The 16,678-nt window shown below is 36.9% G+C and overlaps 2 protein-coding genes across 3 annotated transcripts in view; one reads left to right on the top strand and one right to left on the bottom strand.

Moving 5' to 3' along the window:
• The window catches only part of LOC136832368 (U1 small nuclear ribonucleoprotein 70 kDa-like), a 37,269-nt gene extending 27,554 nt beyond the window's left edge, over positions 1-9,715 (top strand). The window contains exon 3 of the mRNA XM_067093278.1: positions 9,552-9,715. Coding sequence (XP_066949379.1) covers positions 9,552-9,715 — 164 coding nt within the window. The remainder of the gene's footprint in view (positions 1-9,551) is intronic.
• The window catches only part of alpha-Man-IIb (alpha-Mannosidase class II b), a 1,038,654-nt gene that overhangs the window by 504,684 nt on the left and 517,292 nt on the right, over positions 1-16,678 (bottom strand). The window lies entirely within an intron of this gene.

Genomic DNA, 16,678 nt, shown 5'->3' with positions numbered 1-16,678 from the left:
GACAATTTCATTTCCTTTCGCATCGATTGTGCCTCTTATAACTTGAATAATGAATTATGTGCTTGGATGTTGGTGGACTGTAGTGGATCGCAGCCCCGCAGAGAAAGGCCTGGGGGTAGCAGTCTCCACTCAGAATAATAACAAAGCATCAGAAGAGCTATGTCATCTTGAGTTGACCCTTTAAATACTACTACTGCGTTAATAATAATAATAATAATAATAATAATAATAATAATAATAATAATAATAATAATAATAATGGGTAAACAAAGCATCACATACCATTCGTTGCCTTCCAGAGCTGGAAATCCCTTTAAATATCCTTTTAAATGTCTCTTTCAATACTTCTTGAACTATCCCTTTAAATCTCTCTAAAGTCCCATTTAAATATCCCTTTTAAATACACCTTTAAATATCCAACTTAAATACGAATTTAAATATCCCTTTTAAATACTCCTTTAAAAATTACATTTAAATACCTCTTAAAATATCCCTTTCAAACACTTCTTTAAATATCACTTTTAAATACCCCTTTAAAAATTACATTTAAATACTCCTTTACATATCCCTTTTAAATACCCCTGTTAAATACTTTAAAGATCCCTTTTAAATACTCCTTTAAATATCCATTTGAAATACCTCTTTAAATATACCTTTTTAATACCCCTTTAAATATCTATTTTAAATACCTCTTTAAATATCCCTTTTTAAATACCCCTTTAAATATCCCTACTAAATACCCCTTTAAATATCCCTACTAAATATCCCTTTAAATATTCTTTTCAATATCAATGGCCAGAGCGTCGAGAGGGGAAAATCTCGCCGAGCGTGTCAGCACCCCATTTGGGCAAGGAGAACCAGGAAGAACTTGTTGGGAGAGCAAAGAACCACGGTAAATATCGCCCCCCCCCCTTTTCCCCACCCCCACCCCCGCCTCACAAAACAGAACGCTGACTAGAAAAAAATAAATGCAAACGAATGGCGGGAGTGAAATAGCAGCGGCCATTGTATATTAGATTCAAAAGAAATGCGGCAACAGTAACGGGAGTACAAGTAGTACAAAGTTATAATGCTGTTACTATTGTTACAGTAATACTAATACTATTGTTGCTACTGACGTAAAAAAATTATACCGTTAAGAACAACAATCATGACGTTGACAGGTAAGAAATCCTTTATTAGCTATACACTAGTTAATTAAGAACTGTAAGTGTAAAAATAATAGTACATATCTCAGCAAAAAAAATATATTATATATAAAAATAACAACATAACAGGAATGAAAAGTAACAATTTCAAAATATATAAACTTAATTAAAACCTGTTAACACAAAAATTAAGAAATAAAATCCCTTTAAAAACATCTTTTACGATTACAAGAAGCCGAGGAGGAGACTAAAATCAATGCAATTCGAAAATATGGAAGTGGAAAATATAATCATCAGGCTTTAGAACCAATATGGGAAGGAAGAAACAGCCTCCACGCTGTTGCTCCAAAATGAAAACTACCAATAGAATATATATATATATATATATATATATATATATATATATATATATATATATATATATATATATATATATATATATATATATATATAGCATATGTATATTAACTGGGCATCTGCCTAACTGATCAAAACATATTTAAACTTTAGGTCAAAGAAACAACCCGCAAAACAAAATGATTAATCTGTTTCTGACACGGAATTGCCAAGAAGCACAGTAGTGCGCATGCGCGCAAGTGCTTCACAGAAATTACGCAAAATTTTGCGGTCTTCAGTATAACAACAACTGGCATGGTGTCCGCACACATGAAAACTGCCGTGAATTTATAGAAAACATATTGTATTAAAGTTATCAGAGATGAATTATGCTACAAAAAATATGCATATATACGTCACTAACAAACATTTTATATGGGTACACGTACGTGTGTGTGTATATTCAATAACACCTGGTTTTTTCAAATTCTGGAAAGGCCTGCCTCTCTCTCTCTCTCTCTCTCTCTCTCTCTCTCTCTCTCTCTCTCGCCGTGTGTGTAACGAGCCTTGCTGTAAACACCTTTCGAAGCAGAAACAATAATTAGGAAGTGTACTAACGTATGCGGCGTCACGCGCTCCCCAACTTCTGTTATTGGTAAACACATACTGTGATGAACCCGGAGTAGCATGAGGGCATGGGAGATAGGGGGTTGCGGGGTTGGGGAGGAGAGTGAGTTACATAAGGGAGATGGCCACCTCATTTGCTCCAGATACTTGACTCTGTAACCATTATAGCTTGCATCGCTTTTTGGGGGATCTACATCGAATTTTTCGCCTGGACGACTTTCAATTCCATTAAATGAAGGAGAGAGAGAGAGAGAGAGAGAGAGAGAGAGAGAGAGAGAGAGAGAGAGAGAGAGAGGATAATTAACTGGGAGGCAGGAGGAAGAAAGACACAAAAGGTGTGTGTGTGTGTGTGTGAGGAGAGAGAGAGAGTGAGAGAGAGAGAGAGAGAGAGAGAGAGAGAGAGGATAAGAAACTAGGAGGCAGGAGAAAAAGACAACAACAAGTGTGTGTGTGTGAGAGAGAGAGAGAGAGAGAGAGAGAGAGAGAGAGAGAGAGAGAGAGAGAGAGAGAGAGAGAGAGAGAGATCCAGCAAGGGCTTTGGACTTTTCGTGGCATAACATTCAGTCACCCACTTCGTTGGTTTCTCTAGCCTTATTTTGACACATGGCCGCTCACACCAGGCCCCTAGGTTTGTGCCACATTTCTGAGCACTGATATCTGTGATAAGGTTGCCAGCCTTATATTCATTTATTTACACAAACGAGTTTCTCTCATTAAATGTTTGGGGTTTACCAGTTCTCAAACCAACGATTTACCATGATGACAATTTTACTGCAGTTTACAACCTCGCGAATGGACTTTGGAATATCTGCTGTCATTCTTCAGACCCTGACATATTAATTTCCGTCCAGCACACCAGGCATGAAAAATTAAAAATATATCTGTTCAGCAAGAGTTCCGGCACTGAATTTCCAAACAACAATGTTATTTCCCGACGTATCTCGAAACATATATATTCTGTGATGAATATCTTGCTAGAAAGGAATAGCGTCTTTTAATTTTAAGGAGATTTAAAATGAATATACATGGGCAAAATATAAACAATTCATTGCAGCTGACACTGCTAAGCGCTTCTGCCATTACTACCACTATTCTGAGCACTGACGAATATTATTACAGTAATATCCCAGCCAACTCTCTCGCTACCGGGTGTCCTTGATTACAAAGATGGAACTTGGGTACACAAATTAGTGTCCAGGTACAGCTGCCTTCACATACGCAGTAGTAACGGGGTCTTCGAAAACCTAATCAACGAGAGTCCTTCCCTCCCTCACGATTACAAAGGTACTTTATAAGTCTTCCTTGGCTTCTTTTCCTATTTAATTAACAGCTGTGTGATATTACCCCTAATAAATCTAATTGAAATTAACTGTTACTTCAGAAATTAAATACAGAAAATAATAAGATGCACAAACACTAACAATTATAGGCTTACGGAATACAAAAACACAAAATGCTAAAAATCACAAAAACAAAAATATCAGAAAACCCGTTGCAGAATGCAGGGGAAATAAAAAAAAATCCCACAAAACTAAAAATTAAGTAAGTAAATAAATAAATAAATAAATAAAATAAAATAAAATAAAAGAAACCACAGAAAACAGGAGAAAATTCAAACGTTTCTTTAAAAGAACAAGGAATCTACATCAGCCTCATTTACATATCCAGGACACGTGTGTCCACCAAGGATCCCTCTTCCCCTTCCTCTTCCTCCGGAGATGTAACTGGGAAAAGGAAGAGAGGAACGAAGAGGAAAAAGAAAGTGCAGTAAAGCCAAGTCCGCTTAATTTCCTAATTTCATGGCGGTAATTCCATGGGGAACTCTGAAGGGCAATTCTAGGACCTAAGGAAATAATGGTGTTCTCGAGGGTTAATTCCCATGGTCACCTGGCAGTGGTATCTCTCTCTTTCTCTCTCTCTCTCTCTCTCTCTCTCTCTCACACACACACACAAACATAAACACATACACACACACACACACACATCATCAGAGCTGACCTCGTTCCATTGTGCTAATTCCTTATAAACCTAAGTTGTTCAATTAATGAATAAACATCACAAACGAGAAAAAAAAAAGAGGTGAACCAATTACACACCTAGCTAACTCTCTCTCTCTCTCTCTCTCTCTCTCTCTCTCTCTCTCTCTCTGAGACTTCACAAGCACCATAATATACTTTTACACCCATGCTTGCGACAGCACTGCTCAAGGAAGGGTCATAAATGACCCATACCGGTGCTTGCTCAAGCACTCACTTCCATGTTCGCCTTTCAATCAACCGCAAGACCACATTAAGAACCGGGAGGATAAACCAAGCGCACAGACATACACACACACACACACACACACACACACACACACACACGTGACTATTGCGAATTCAACCCGAGTTCATCGATCGAGGAAAACAAAGGAGTGGGAGCAATTCCCAGAGCCGAAGCGGCCTCCAAACTCATCAAACTAAAACGAAAATCAGATGTAAATTAGGATATCGCTGAAGAAGGCGACAAAATATTCGTTAAGTCGGTGTCACTCTTCGTCAGGTTTTCCGGGCCTCGTTGTGAAGCATTACCCTTCGCGTCCCAGAGTCATAAGGTCTGTTGCGCGTGCCTAAGCTTGTTCAAGTGGCCGAGATATTTATTTAAATACGCCCGCAAGAAGCATCGATTTCTCTTTTCTGAAGGCGTATGCATATTTCACTCATGTAAAGTATTATGTATAACAATCATATATTTTTAAATTTTTGTACATTACTTAAAAATGAAAGGAAATTACTAATATCCTCCCGCAATTAAAGGGGAAACCCAGTAAACATTAATTAACAGAGAATAAACATCAATATTTTTTATTATTCCATACCCACATAAGGAAGAATCAGCACTGCATAACGCAGAATGCCCACATGCCAGAAGAAAGAGAAGAAAAACAGAAAGTAAAATAGGAGCAATGGCACGAAACAACACCTCGACACAAAAAAAAGGGTATTCAACTCCGCACACAAAGCGGTTATAAATTACATAACAGCGTATGAACAACAGCGGATCACGACTAAGCCAGTATTCATAGCCAATAGAGAGATCTTGCGCGTTAACCTTTGACAAAGGCAAACGGATTACCTGTCGCATGCATAAAAGAACACGGTCGTCAAAGACAACGTGAACAGTGTTTTCCGATATCCGGAACAGCATATACCATAGATTATTGGAATGGCGGCCAGGTATTACCAGAGTGGTAGCGAGGTATTACTGTGATGGCGGCGCGGTATTAGAGCTATGATGGCAAAGATTTTTTGGAATGGTAACCAAGTATTACCGAAGAAATAGAAAGGAATTATTAGATTGGTTGGCCTAGCGTTATCGGAATGGTGGTCCGTTATTACTGGGAATGTAGACGAGGGCTATTCGCATGGTCCTGGAATGGACAGCGAAGTGTAAATGTAATGGCGGCACGGTTTACCGGAATGGTAGCAAGGTGTTACTTGAATATCAGCTAGGTATTATTGGGAGAGTACTGTTATTAGAACGTCACCGATGTCTCATCAGGGTGATAGAAAAATATTAATTAAAAAAGCAACATAATCTTGATTAGAAAACAACAAAGCATTATTCGAACGACAGTAAAACATTAATCGAATATTACTGTAATGGGAGAAAAGTATTATGCAGGCTGGTAGTAAAATGTTATTGAAATTGTAGCAAAGGCAATCACGCTTTCCCCAAACCTTTTGTCAAGTTACGACACCTATTAGTTAATATAAAAAAAAAATTCTCCAAGTTAACTTTTACACGTGTGACTTTTACGAGTCGCAATTTATAGGAATTGAAGTCTTTTGCAGCACATTTTGAAAAATAAAATAACTACAACATAACGTCAATCGGTCACTCAAATTAAAATAAAATGTTTCGCCACCATCTGACACATTATCAGAGTATATGTTATCAGTATAAAAAAAAATGAGCTGATTTTTATCTAATCCATTTATTTATTTTTATTCACGAGGATGTATGACAAAACATTCAAGCATGTACCGCCTCTCTCTCTCTCTCTCTCTCTCTCTCTCTCTCTCTCTCTCTCTCTCTCTCTCTCTCTCGCATTTTACGAATGTGAATGGTCTGCGACAGTGTGCCATCAAGGCAATAACGGTAGTAAAATGCCTCAGTATTGCTTACCGCACTGTCTATGAATACAGTAGTTACTCAAGCCGTTATTGTAGTCAAACGCAGGAGTTGCTGCCTAAACCTTTATGGTGTGCCTTGAGCGATTTTTTATTAGCAACGCTAAAGTGCTTTTCCTATTTCCTTCGAACCTCAAATACATCGCTTTTTTTAATCTGGCTGCTCAGGAATTTCATAACTGTGTTGTACCAATTTTTCATTTCTTTTTGCATATGGTAATAATAATTTTTTTTAATAATTTTAAGTTTTTTTTTTAAATCTGCAGGACCCCTTGAAGAAAACCAATTTACCGGTACTCATGCCCCGTCGAGGATATCGGTTCCTACATCGGTATACCAATGCGTTTCTCCAAAAGGATTTTAACTATCTTTATTTTCCATAATCACGAGTGACACCGACCACCGCCGCCTACGCCTCTGGGAAGAGAAACCAACACTCAACATTACGCAAAGAGCACGGCATATGGCAAATCAAAATTCATAGGATAATTCTTCTCTTCATTATACAACGCCGCTAAGACGAAAACATACTTGGATAATAATAATAATAATAATAATAATATATTATTATACTATATTATTATTATTATTATTATTATTATTATTATTATTATTATTAATAATAATAATAATAATAATAATAATAATAATAATAATAATGGAACTCTAGGTAGTCGTCTTTATTCGTTTAAATTCTTTCCATACAAGGGTAAACAGAAGGCAACGCTGTACTACCAGTGTTTGTATCGTAAATCAAATCTTGGGTGACAATGAGAAAGAGCACCTGACGGAAACGCCAATGAAAGTAACGAGAAAAAAAAATAACCAAAAACATTAATCTAAAAAAAAGGAGAAAAAAAAATAAGAGTAAAATCATAGACAATCAAAATTGTGAGGGTAAATAACAGTATCTGTGAACACAGACATTTCAGTACAATGCGTTCAGGTCAGGTATGGCAAACAGCTGAGTGTCTTCTCTGAATGCGCAGAAGGACAATGCCAAGACACAGCAAGACTGAGAAACAAATCCACTCTGGGGCTAAATGTCCTTGACGGAATTAGAGAATACACTTGAAGAACAGGACGTACGGAAGTACGCAGCATTTAAAACCCAAACCCATCAATTTACAAGCAGTTAAAGGGAAACTAAAGGGAAGATTTCCAAGATATTCAGCTGTCCATTTTCAAGTGTAGGCCATTCTGTTCACAGACTGGGCAAATTGAATCCCGATATTCTCAATACCAATAAGAAGGAAGCCCGGACCAAAAGTATTGATCGCATACATTCTGCCTGCCACCCTGATATGCAGAGCAAGACATATCATTTTGGTTGTAGGAAATAAAGAATATAGAAAATTTCCGACGAAGACTGAGAGAGAATTATAACTGAATGTAAAAGAAGAAAAATTTATATAGCAATGGAAAATGAATCTGAAGTACTTAACAGAACTGGCAAAATATGTATAGACAATTTTTACAGAAGGTCTGGAAGAAGGAATAGACGTGAATGGCAGACAAAGATTTTAAAAACACACACAAACCTCACTGTTGACAACAGGACTCTGTATAAAACCTGATAAACAATTTCAAAAATGGCAAAGGCAACATTGCATTAAAAATGACAGCCTCTTATTATCTAGTGCGACCCAGATAATTATATAAATGCATAACAAGAGCAACTGAAAGTAATTTGGAAGACGTGAAGTGCCCACCATGAGGTAAAATCATTGCCAATTAAATGTATATATATATATATATATGTGTGTGTGTGTGTGTGCGTGTGTGCGTTAATATACACACACACACACACACACACACACACACATATATATATATATATATATATATATATATATATATATATATATATATATATATATATATATATATAATCAAACCAGTCATTCTCAATTACGAATGTCAGATGCACACCATCCGTTGCACAAACTTAAATCCTTGTATGTGTGTGTACGTAAGTGCAACTGTGAGAGTGTTTACAAATAAACATTTACGACTCAAACCCGCCAACTTTTATGAGCGTAAGAACTACAGATAAAAGGAACATTCATTAAACATTCAGCGCAATGAGCAGCCGTTTTTACCATTCCCCCTTAATGTCCCAACGCTGCGGCGTCCCAAAACTCTTTAGGAGAACCCAGTGGCTCTACGTAACTGCAGAGATATCGCGTTTTAGCATCAGGTTGGCGACTGAGTAAAGGGACTGTGTATTTTTCATTAATGAAGTTCTCTGTGAGTTTTGCTTCTCTGATTAACAGCTTTAGTCCCCGAGCAAATAATTACTCAAGTGTGATTTTTGTGTTTAATAAGAAAGATGACTGGTACACAGCGAGTGTGATGTGTGTGTGTGTGTGTGTGGTGATTTATGTACTTCGTAAATCATGTGTTGGAGTGGGGTACTGTAAACCAGATTAATGAAGGGAAAAACCTCAAAATGGCTTTCTCTCACACAAACATTCATGTTTAAAAATTGACTTTTTCCTTCCCTAAGTGCATTAAATTTATTTTTTTTATCGATTTCTGGTTTCATATCATACGTCAGCATTGACTGTACACAACTAAATGGACAATATTCTCTGTTCCAAATAGAACATAATTTAAACAAGTAAAACATGCGTCGAGGTTTCTTCGGCGCAATCGATTTTTCTGTACAGAATATAATAATGCTGTATGAAACTCTCAGCCGCGGCCCATGAAACTTTTAGCCACGGCCCGGTGGTGGCCTGTGTTGTTGGCACCTATAGCAGTGCCAGACGCACGGTCACGGCTAACTTTAACCTTGAATAATATAAAAACTACTGAGGCTACAGGGCTGCAATTTGTTATGTTTGATGATTGGAGGGTGGGTGATCTACATACAATTTGCAGCCCTCTAGCCTCAGTAGTTTTTAAGATCCGAGGGCGGACGGACAGACAAAGCCATCTCTATAATAGTTTTCTTTTACAGAAAACTAAAACTATCAGTTGTAAAAACTGACGTTAACGGAAATAAAAATCACACGAAGTTACACCCCGAAAACCAATGTTAACACCGCAATATGAAACAGAACTTTTGTCATAGCACACCTAAAATTCATCAAATAAATCGAGCGGAGAAATGAACACGGACGAAACTACTTCATTAAATAACCTGTACAGTACATGAACCGAACGACGGCTACCATAAAATATCCCATTCGAAGACGGCGACCATACATAAAATATCCCATTCAGAAGCTGTCACTCGTAGGATATCTGTTCATAAAAACAGATGATGATGATGATGCTCACGAGGGGGAAGAGAAGAAGAAGAAGAGGAAGAAAGAAGAAGAAGAAGACGAGGAAGAAGGAGAAGAAGAAAAAGAAGAAGGTCACAAGAAGCTCGACTCTCATCAGAACGGAAGCCTGTACTTGGAAGATTACGACCCTACGTGACAAACAATGTATATTTGCTGCTCTCTTCCCTCCTACACACCTTGCACCCCCTCTCTCTCTCTCTCTCTCTCTCTCTCCTCATCTCTCTGTCTCTCCTCTCTCCCCACCTCTCTCTCTGTCTCTGTCTTTCTCTCTCTCTCTCTCTCTCTCTCTCTCTCATATCCTGCATCTGTTTGTATCTCCCTCTCCCCCACATCTCGCTCACCTAGCGCACACACTCTCTCTCTCTCTCTTTCTCTCTCTCGTTTTCTGCATCTGTCTGTCTCCCCCTCTCCCCCCCACCTCGCTCACCTAGCACTCTCTCTCTCTCTCTCTCTCTCTCTCTCTCTCTCTCTCTCTCTCTCTCTCTCTCTCTCTCGTTTCTGCATATGTCCATCTCTCCCTCTCCCCACACCTCGCCCACCCTTCCTCTCTCTCTCTCTCTCTCTCTCTCTCTCTCTCTCTCTCTCTCTCTCTCTCTCTCTTCACCGTTTTCAGTGTCAGTCTGTCTGTCTCTATCTCACACAGCGTAGTAAATTTACTAGGAACTCCCGGCTTGAAATGCGTAAGGGGAATAATAAATAAATGACGTCACACCGGGCCCCTGAGGCACCGCGGGCCAAAAAATGCGTTATCCCCCCGCCCCCTCACCTTCCTTCCGTTTTCCAGGATCACCATAACACATTTTACGGCGTACTCATCTCTTATTCATAATAACTCATGGGTTATTCATGACGCAAAGCCAGTATCTCGTCCCATCTGTCTCTTTACTCAAACGTAATACTCGCAATAACTCAGCCTTAATGATTCATAAATTTCATACGGCCATAATCTTTAAAATTATATTCCTCCCGGTATGTACTTGCGGCCTTGGGCATTGTTCCCGGAAAGGAATAAACGCTCTGTTTACTACGGATGAATTTAGTCCGTCTTAATGTTCTCCCGGAGCTGGACCGGGTCTCGGAATAGCTTTTAATCGTTCTCCAAAGGCGCGATTCCTTTCCCTCCGTAATGGGATGGTTGTACTTCACACCCAGTGACGTGGTTCGTTTATTCTTAATTAGATAATCTGCTTATAGACTTAATTAAATTCTTCTTCTTGTTTACAGTTAGATTATTCTTTTAAGATATACTGAATGTCATGGGGGATATGAGTACTCTGTCGGAAATGAGGTTCTGTCTCAAGTTCATATACTGTACGTAATATCCTACGTCTTGATTTCCGCAATCTATGATTAAATGATTCTTTCTTGGAGCATCGTATGTCTTGATTCTTTCAATCCATAATTAGATGATTCTTCCTCATCTACATGACATTCGATGTAACCAATCTTTTTCCCTGTAGGCAGATAATTCCCTAATGTAAACCCCGGCAAATGATCACCCGAAATGAAACATTCATCTTTTGTGATGATGACAGAGTTGTGTTGACAAATGCTCATAAACCTCGACATGCGGATCTATATATCTGTATAACATAGCAATTGGAATATAATATTTAGGCCAATGGCCAAGTGCTGGGACCTATGTGGTCTTTCAGCTAAAAGGGGAATGAGAGTAGAAAGGTTTGAAAGGCGTAACAGGAGGAAAACCTCGCAATTGCAATATGCAACAACTGTTTGGAAAGGGTGGGAAGTAAGATGGAAGAAAGTCAATATGAAAGGAGGTACAGTAAAAGGGATGAAAGGGTTTGAAGAGAGCCTGAAAAGAACCTCAAGTAACGCCTACAGTACACCGCGTGAGGTGTACTGATGGCACTAACCCCCTACGGGACCACATTAAAAAATGTTCAGAAAAAAACATTACCTCAGAGGAGATGAAAGTGACTTCCATGTAACAACTTACAGCCAGGGCCAATTTACTTTTATTTTTAGTGATAATGAGGGAGTTTCAGCCGCCAATGTTACTACAGGTTTACAGGTTCATAAAACCCTGTAAAATAAAAAAATAAAAAAAACATGAAAATGACGTGAAAATAAAAAAAAAAATTACCCTAAAGTAAAACCGTAAATGCAGACATAAAACATACGCAAGCAGCCTTGTTAAAACTAATAGCGCAAATATGAGACCGGCGTACGTTATCGCTCGCCTTCCGAATAGGAGATGATTACGTTGAAAGATGCTACGGCTCCTACGGGCAGCTGCGAGCGCTTAGATCGGATCATTATTCAGGGGGAGCCGAAACGAGGATGGAGGGTTATTATGAGAGAGAGAGAGAGAGAGAGAGAGAGAGAGAGAGAGAGAGAGAGAGACGTATGATGTGTTTGTTGTTAAGACGGAAGTGAGACAGTTTAGGCTTCTAAACTTGTTCCGGAGAGAGAGAGAGAGAGAGAGAGATAGAGCATAGAGAGAGGACAAGATGAGAGAGGACGTATATGATGTGTTTGTTGTTAGATTGAGAGTGAGACAGTTTAGGCTTTCTAAATTTTTGTTCCGGAGAGAGAGAGAAATGTATATCATGCGTATGTTTTTAGGACAAGATGACTCAGTTTTAGGCTTCCGTACATATTGTCCCGGAGAGAGAGAGAGAGAGAGAGAGAGAGAGAGAGAGAGAGAGAGAGTATAATGAATCGTTTTATCCACATAGGGTGAGCATTATCTCGTACTGAATCTCCCGTTCTTGAATATGATTTTATGATATTATACATTTCGATGGAATGCTAGATCAATCACGTCTCTCTCTCTCTCTCTCTCTCTAAAACCAAGCTCCAACTCACACCAGTCAAGTAACAACCAGGAACATAATTCGCTCCTAAGGTAAACAAAGACTTGAAAGGTTTTCCCTGAACCACGCCCATACAGTTCCTTCCGTCGTCCTCTGAGAGAGAGAGAGAGAGAGAGAGAGAGAATGTTGTTAAGAGGGGACGAGTCGGTTTTAAGACTCCAGACTCAGAATGTTGTTCCTGGGACAAGACGGGAAATAACGTAGTTTGGGAGGCGTGGGAAAATAATATGCGAGCGATATTGTTGTGATGATGGGATTTTGACAGCAAGGAAGGGAGGAAAAATAATACACACACACACACAAATACAAACACACACACAAACCACAGCTTCTGTGAAGAAGAATATGAAAGTGAGATAAGAGTGTGACTGGCCGCGTGTACAGATCAGATTTGGAGAGGAAGCAATAACATATAAGGCAGAGAAAAAATAAAAGAAATCGTTCAAACACACAAAATATACAAAATGCGACAAATACTCTAATACACGAAGTTTCGGACTATAAATTCATTAACTGCAGGTGATAAAGAGATCGAATCACATGGTTAAATATAAAATATACGATCAGTTCTTACTCACTTGAAACAAGAATAAATCATCGCAAGTGATTTTAGTTTGGAGAATGATGGCCGAGATTCGTTAAATTTCCTTTCAAACTCTCAAATAAATATTAAAACTATATATATATATATATATATATATATATATATATATATATATATATATAATATATATATATATATAAAATCTTAAGCTTGACTTAAGGAAACCGACCAATTTCTACATTTGTCTTGTCTTTATTCCGACGTTTCGTAACACACACTTTATTACATCTTCTGGGAATCTGTCAATAAATATGATAGAATTATAAAACAATCTTAAGTTTGTTAAAAACCATACAACAGTAAAAAGACTACAATTTACAATTACAAAAATATATTTAAAAGCTAAGACCGCCGACCAACCTTCCGTTCGGAGAAAGGAAGACTAGATGACACGAGAAAAAATAAAAGGAGACATATATATATTATATTATATATTTATATATATATATATATATATATATATATATATATATATATATATATATATATATATATATATATATATATCTATATACATACCCCTCAACATAACCCCACTCAAATAATCACAAAAGCTCTCGTCTCATCTTCAGGAGTCAAGACCTCGACCCTCGCCACCAACCATCCATCAAAAATCTACTTAAACGAAAGACACAAGAAGGACGGGGGTGTTAGAAGGGTGTACTAGGTGGGTAAGGTCAGGGGTATAATGAATGCGGCGGAAATGCAATTAGCTCACGTGTTTCCCAGTCGATGGTGAGGAAGAAATAAAAGATGGATATGCATTAAGGAAGGAATGAACTTCTTAATCTAATCTGTCGTTTCAGGGCAAATGCAATGGAAAATTGTGTACAAGAGAGAGAGAGAGAGAGAGAGAGGAGAGAGAGAGTTTGCAAGGATGACAAGGTGCCGCGGCAGTTTGCCTGACTGGTTGCGGATTGCAAAAGGAAGGCAATCTGTGAATAAGCCTTTCTTTCAGAAATTAAAATTAATAAATAAAAATGAAAATTTCGCCTTAAATTGAAAAAAAATAAATTGCGGTAAAAACTGATGCGATAACATAATCATCACATAAATAAACAGCATGGAACAGTTTAGACTGAGTGTTGATGAGGTTACAATTTACGTACTAAGTTTAAGAGGGATGAAATGAGATGCAAATGATTTCATTTCAGTCACTCCCAATTACCAATGCGACTTTCACTTCACAACTACAGTAACTACATAGACAATTTCAGACCGTTGGCAAAGTTACTAAGAGTACTTCATTTCTAAGAACATTTGATAAGTACAACAATATATTTTGGGATACAATCGACTGTTCATCAAGTTGAAAATGCTTATTCGGCTACAAATTAAAGTAAAGACTAAATCATCATAAATGAGAAGTCGTGAACTTAAAAAAAAAAAAAAAACTGAGACCGCTATTAACAATTTCAGTGACATTAAAAAGAATCAATTTTTAAACATCGCATGCCAATTTAACTAGCTTAGGTTTAAAAAAAAAAACAGAAATATTTGCAATAAAACCCTATGTGACAGAAATAACTCAAAATTCCAAGTGCATGAATGGTATCGTAAGGACGAGCGTAAAACTGATAATGACGCATTCTATGACAGAGGGTAGTCCTCGTTACTACATAAGAGGTGGGAAAAATGGTGCGACGCAAGATAATATTCGGGTCACGACGTGGCCCTTAAGACGAAACTGCGAAGGGGGACAAGATCGTGAGGTTATAAGGGTCGTGAAATATTCGAAGTACGAGTATGCCCTATACAAGACTTGTCAGTAAGAGTAATAAGCATCTATAAGTACTGTATTTTAAATCGACCAAATCATCACGTCAAAATGAAAACAGATACAAAACCCATAAATAGCCACATTCTTACATATATCCACTTAATAAACCAAAGTGAATAAATGGCAACTAGTAAATATATTTACTAGCCACGTACAATGGCTATAAATGAATTCACACAATTCTTGAAGCCAATATTGAATCTTTTGTGAAAGGTCTTTCGCTGTAACTGATATAACAAGAATATATTCTGAGTCATATTTGCATCGCCAATTAACCAGACTGTCTTTTTCTGAGGATGGATATATATATATATATATATATATATATATATATATATATATATATATATATATACATATATATATATAAACAACATTCGGACATGTACCCTAATCGTACGAGACTGACTCAAATCCCACTTGCAAGGGAGTCAACATCATCTACCTTGCAAGAGGTAGTCTTAATTAACCAACGAATTTGGTCCTCCAATTGACGTTTTTCAAAAACTATTTCTTCCCCTCTTCACTTTACCGCCAAGACTCTAAATAACATGTTTTCGATTCACTATGAAAAAAAGTATGTGACCTACTTTCGTGACAAAGGAATCGAGATAATTATGACTCCAAGGAAATCTGTACTGGACCAGTGATCTCTTCTTTGTGTACTCCATATTATCATCTGTAGCTTCTTTCAGATGAACACCATATTCTTAGGAAGCTTGAATTTCCAGTCAATGCCCCCTGTAGGATTGTCCCCATATAAATAGGGTTTATCTTTTGATTAATAATAATAATAATAATAATAATAATAATAATAATATAATAATAATAATTCATAAAGATCTCATATTTGGTCACTAAAAATGAAATCTTAGTTTTGTCATTATTGTGTGTGTGTGTGTATAAATAATAATATTAATAAAAGAAGTAATAAATGTATATATATTAGAAATATATGTATAAACATGACTTTCGAGAACCTGCTCGAGCAGATTCTCGAAAATCATTTATATATATATTTTTAATATAATTACACCTACCCCACGATGATTTCTCCACCACCACCAATAATAATAATAATAATAATAATAATAATAATAATAATAATAATAATAATAGAAGCAGAAGTAGCTCCAGGACTCATGCAGAAAAGTGTGCTACTACAAACAGCGCACATGGTGAGAAAAGTGATGGACTCCTAAGGAGGCAGGATGCAACCCGGAACCCCACACTACAAAAACCACACAGTCGAATAGGATGACTGTGATAGACCCCCCAAAAAAATGATAATAAAAAATAATAATAATAACAATAATCAATCTGTCTTATCATAAAACTCTCTTCCCTTCAAACTTCTAATATCGACACTGCCGAGGAACTGTTCAACAAAGGCTAAAAATGAAACATTACACGCAAACATCTCGTACAATACGTGATATCTTTAACTAAGCGATTCTGGCCATTCATTTTCAAACTCTCAAATTTCTTCCTTCACATAATTACGTCACATGAAGCTGAAGTCTTAAATTATTTAATGAGAAGCAAACACGTCTGATTACCTCAGGGCAGCAATCTTGTCTAGGTTTCCCAAAAAGATTAAATATTTCTGATATATATATAATATACATATATATATATATATATATATATATATATATATATATATATATATATATATATATATGATAGAAGAGAGAGGAGAGAGAGAGGAATTTATAAATATAGGTATATATATATATATATATATATATATATATGAGATATAGACATATATATATATATATATATATATAATATATATAATATATATATATGAGAGATTTATAAATATAGGTACTAATATATTTCTGTGTAACATTTTAAACAACAAAAACA

This window comes from Macrobrachium rosenbergii, chromosome 49 (assembly GCF_040412425.1).
Source record: "Macrobrachium rosenbergii isolate ZJJX-2024 chromosome 49, ASM4041242v1, whole genome shotgun sequence".
Classification (NCBI taxonomy): Eukaryota; Metazoa; Arthropoda; class Malacostraca; order Decapoda; family Palaemonidae; genus Macrobrachium; species Macrobrachium rosenbergii.
Note: the sequence above shows the minus strand (reverse complement) of the source record. Positions and strands in the feature narration are given on the sequence as shown.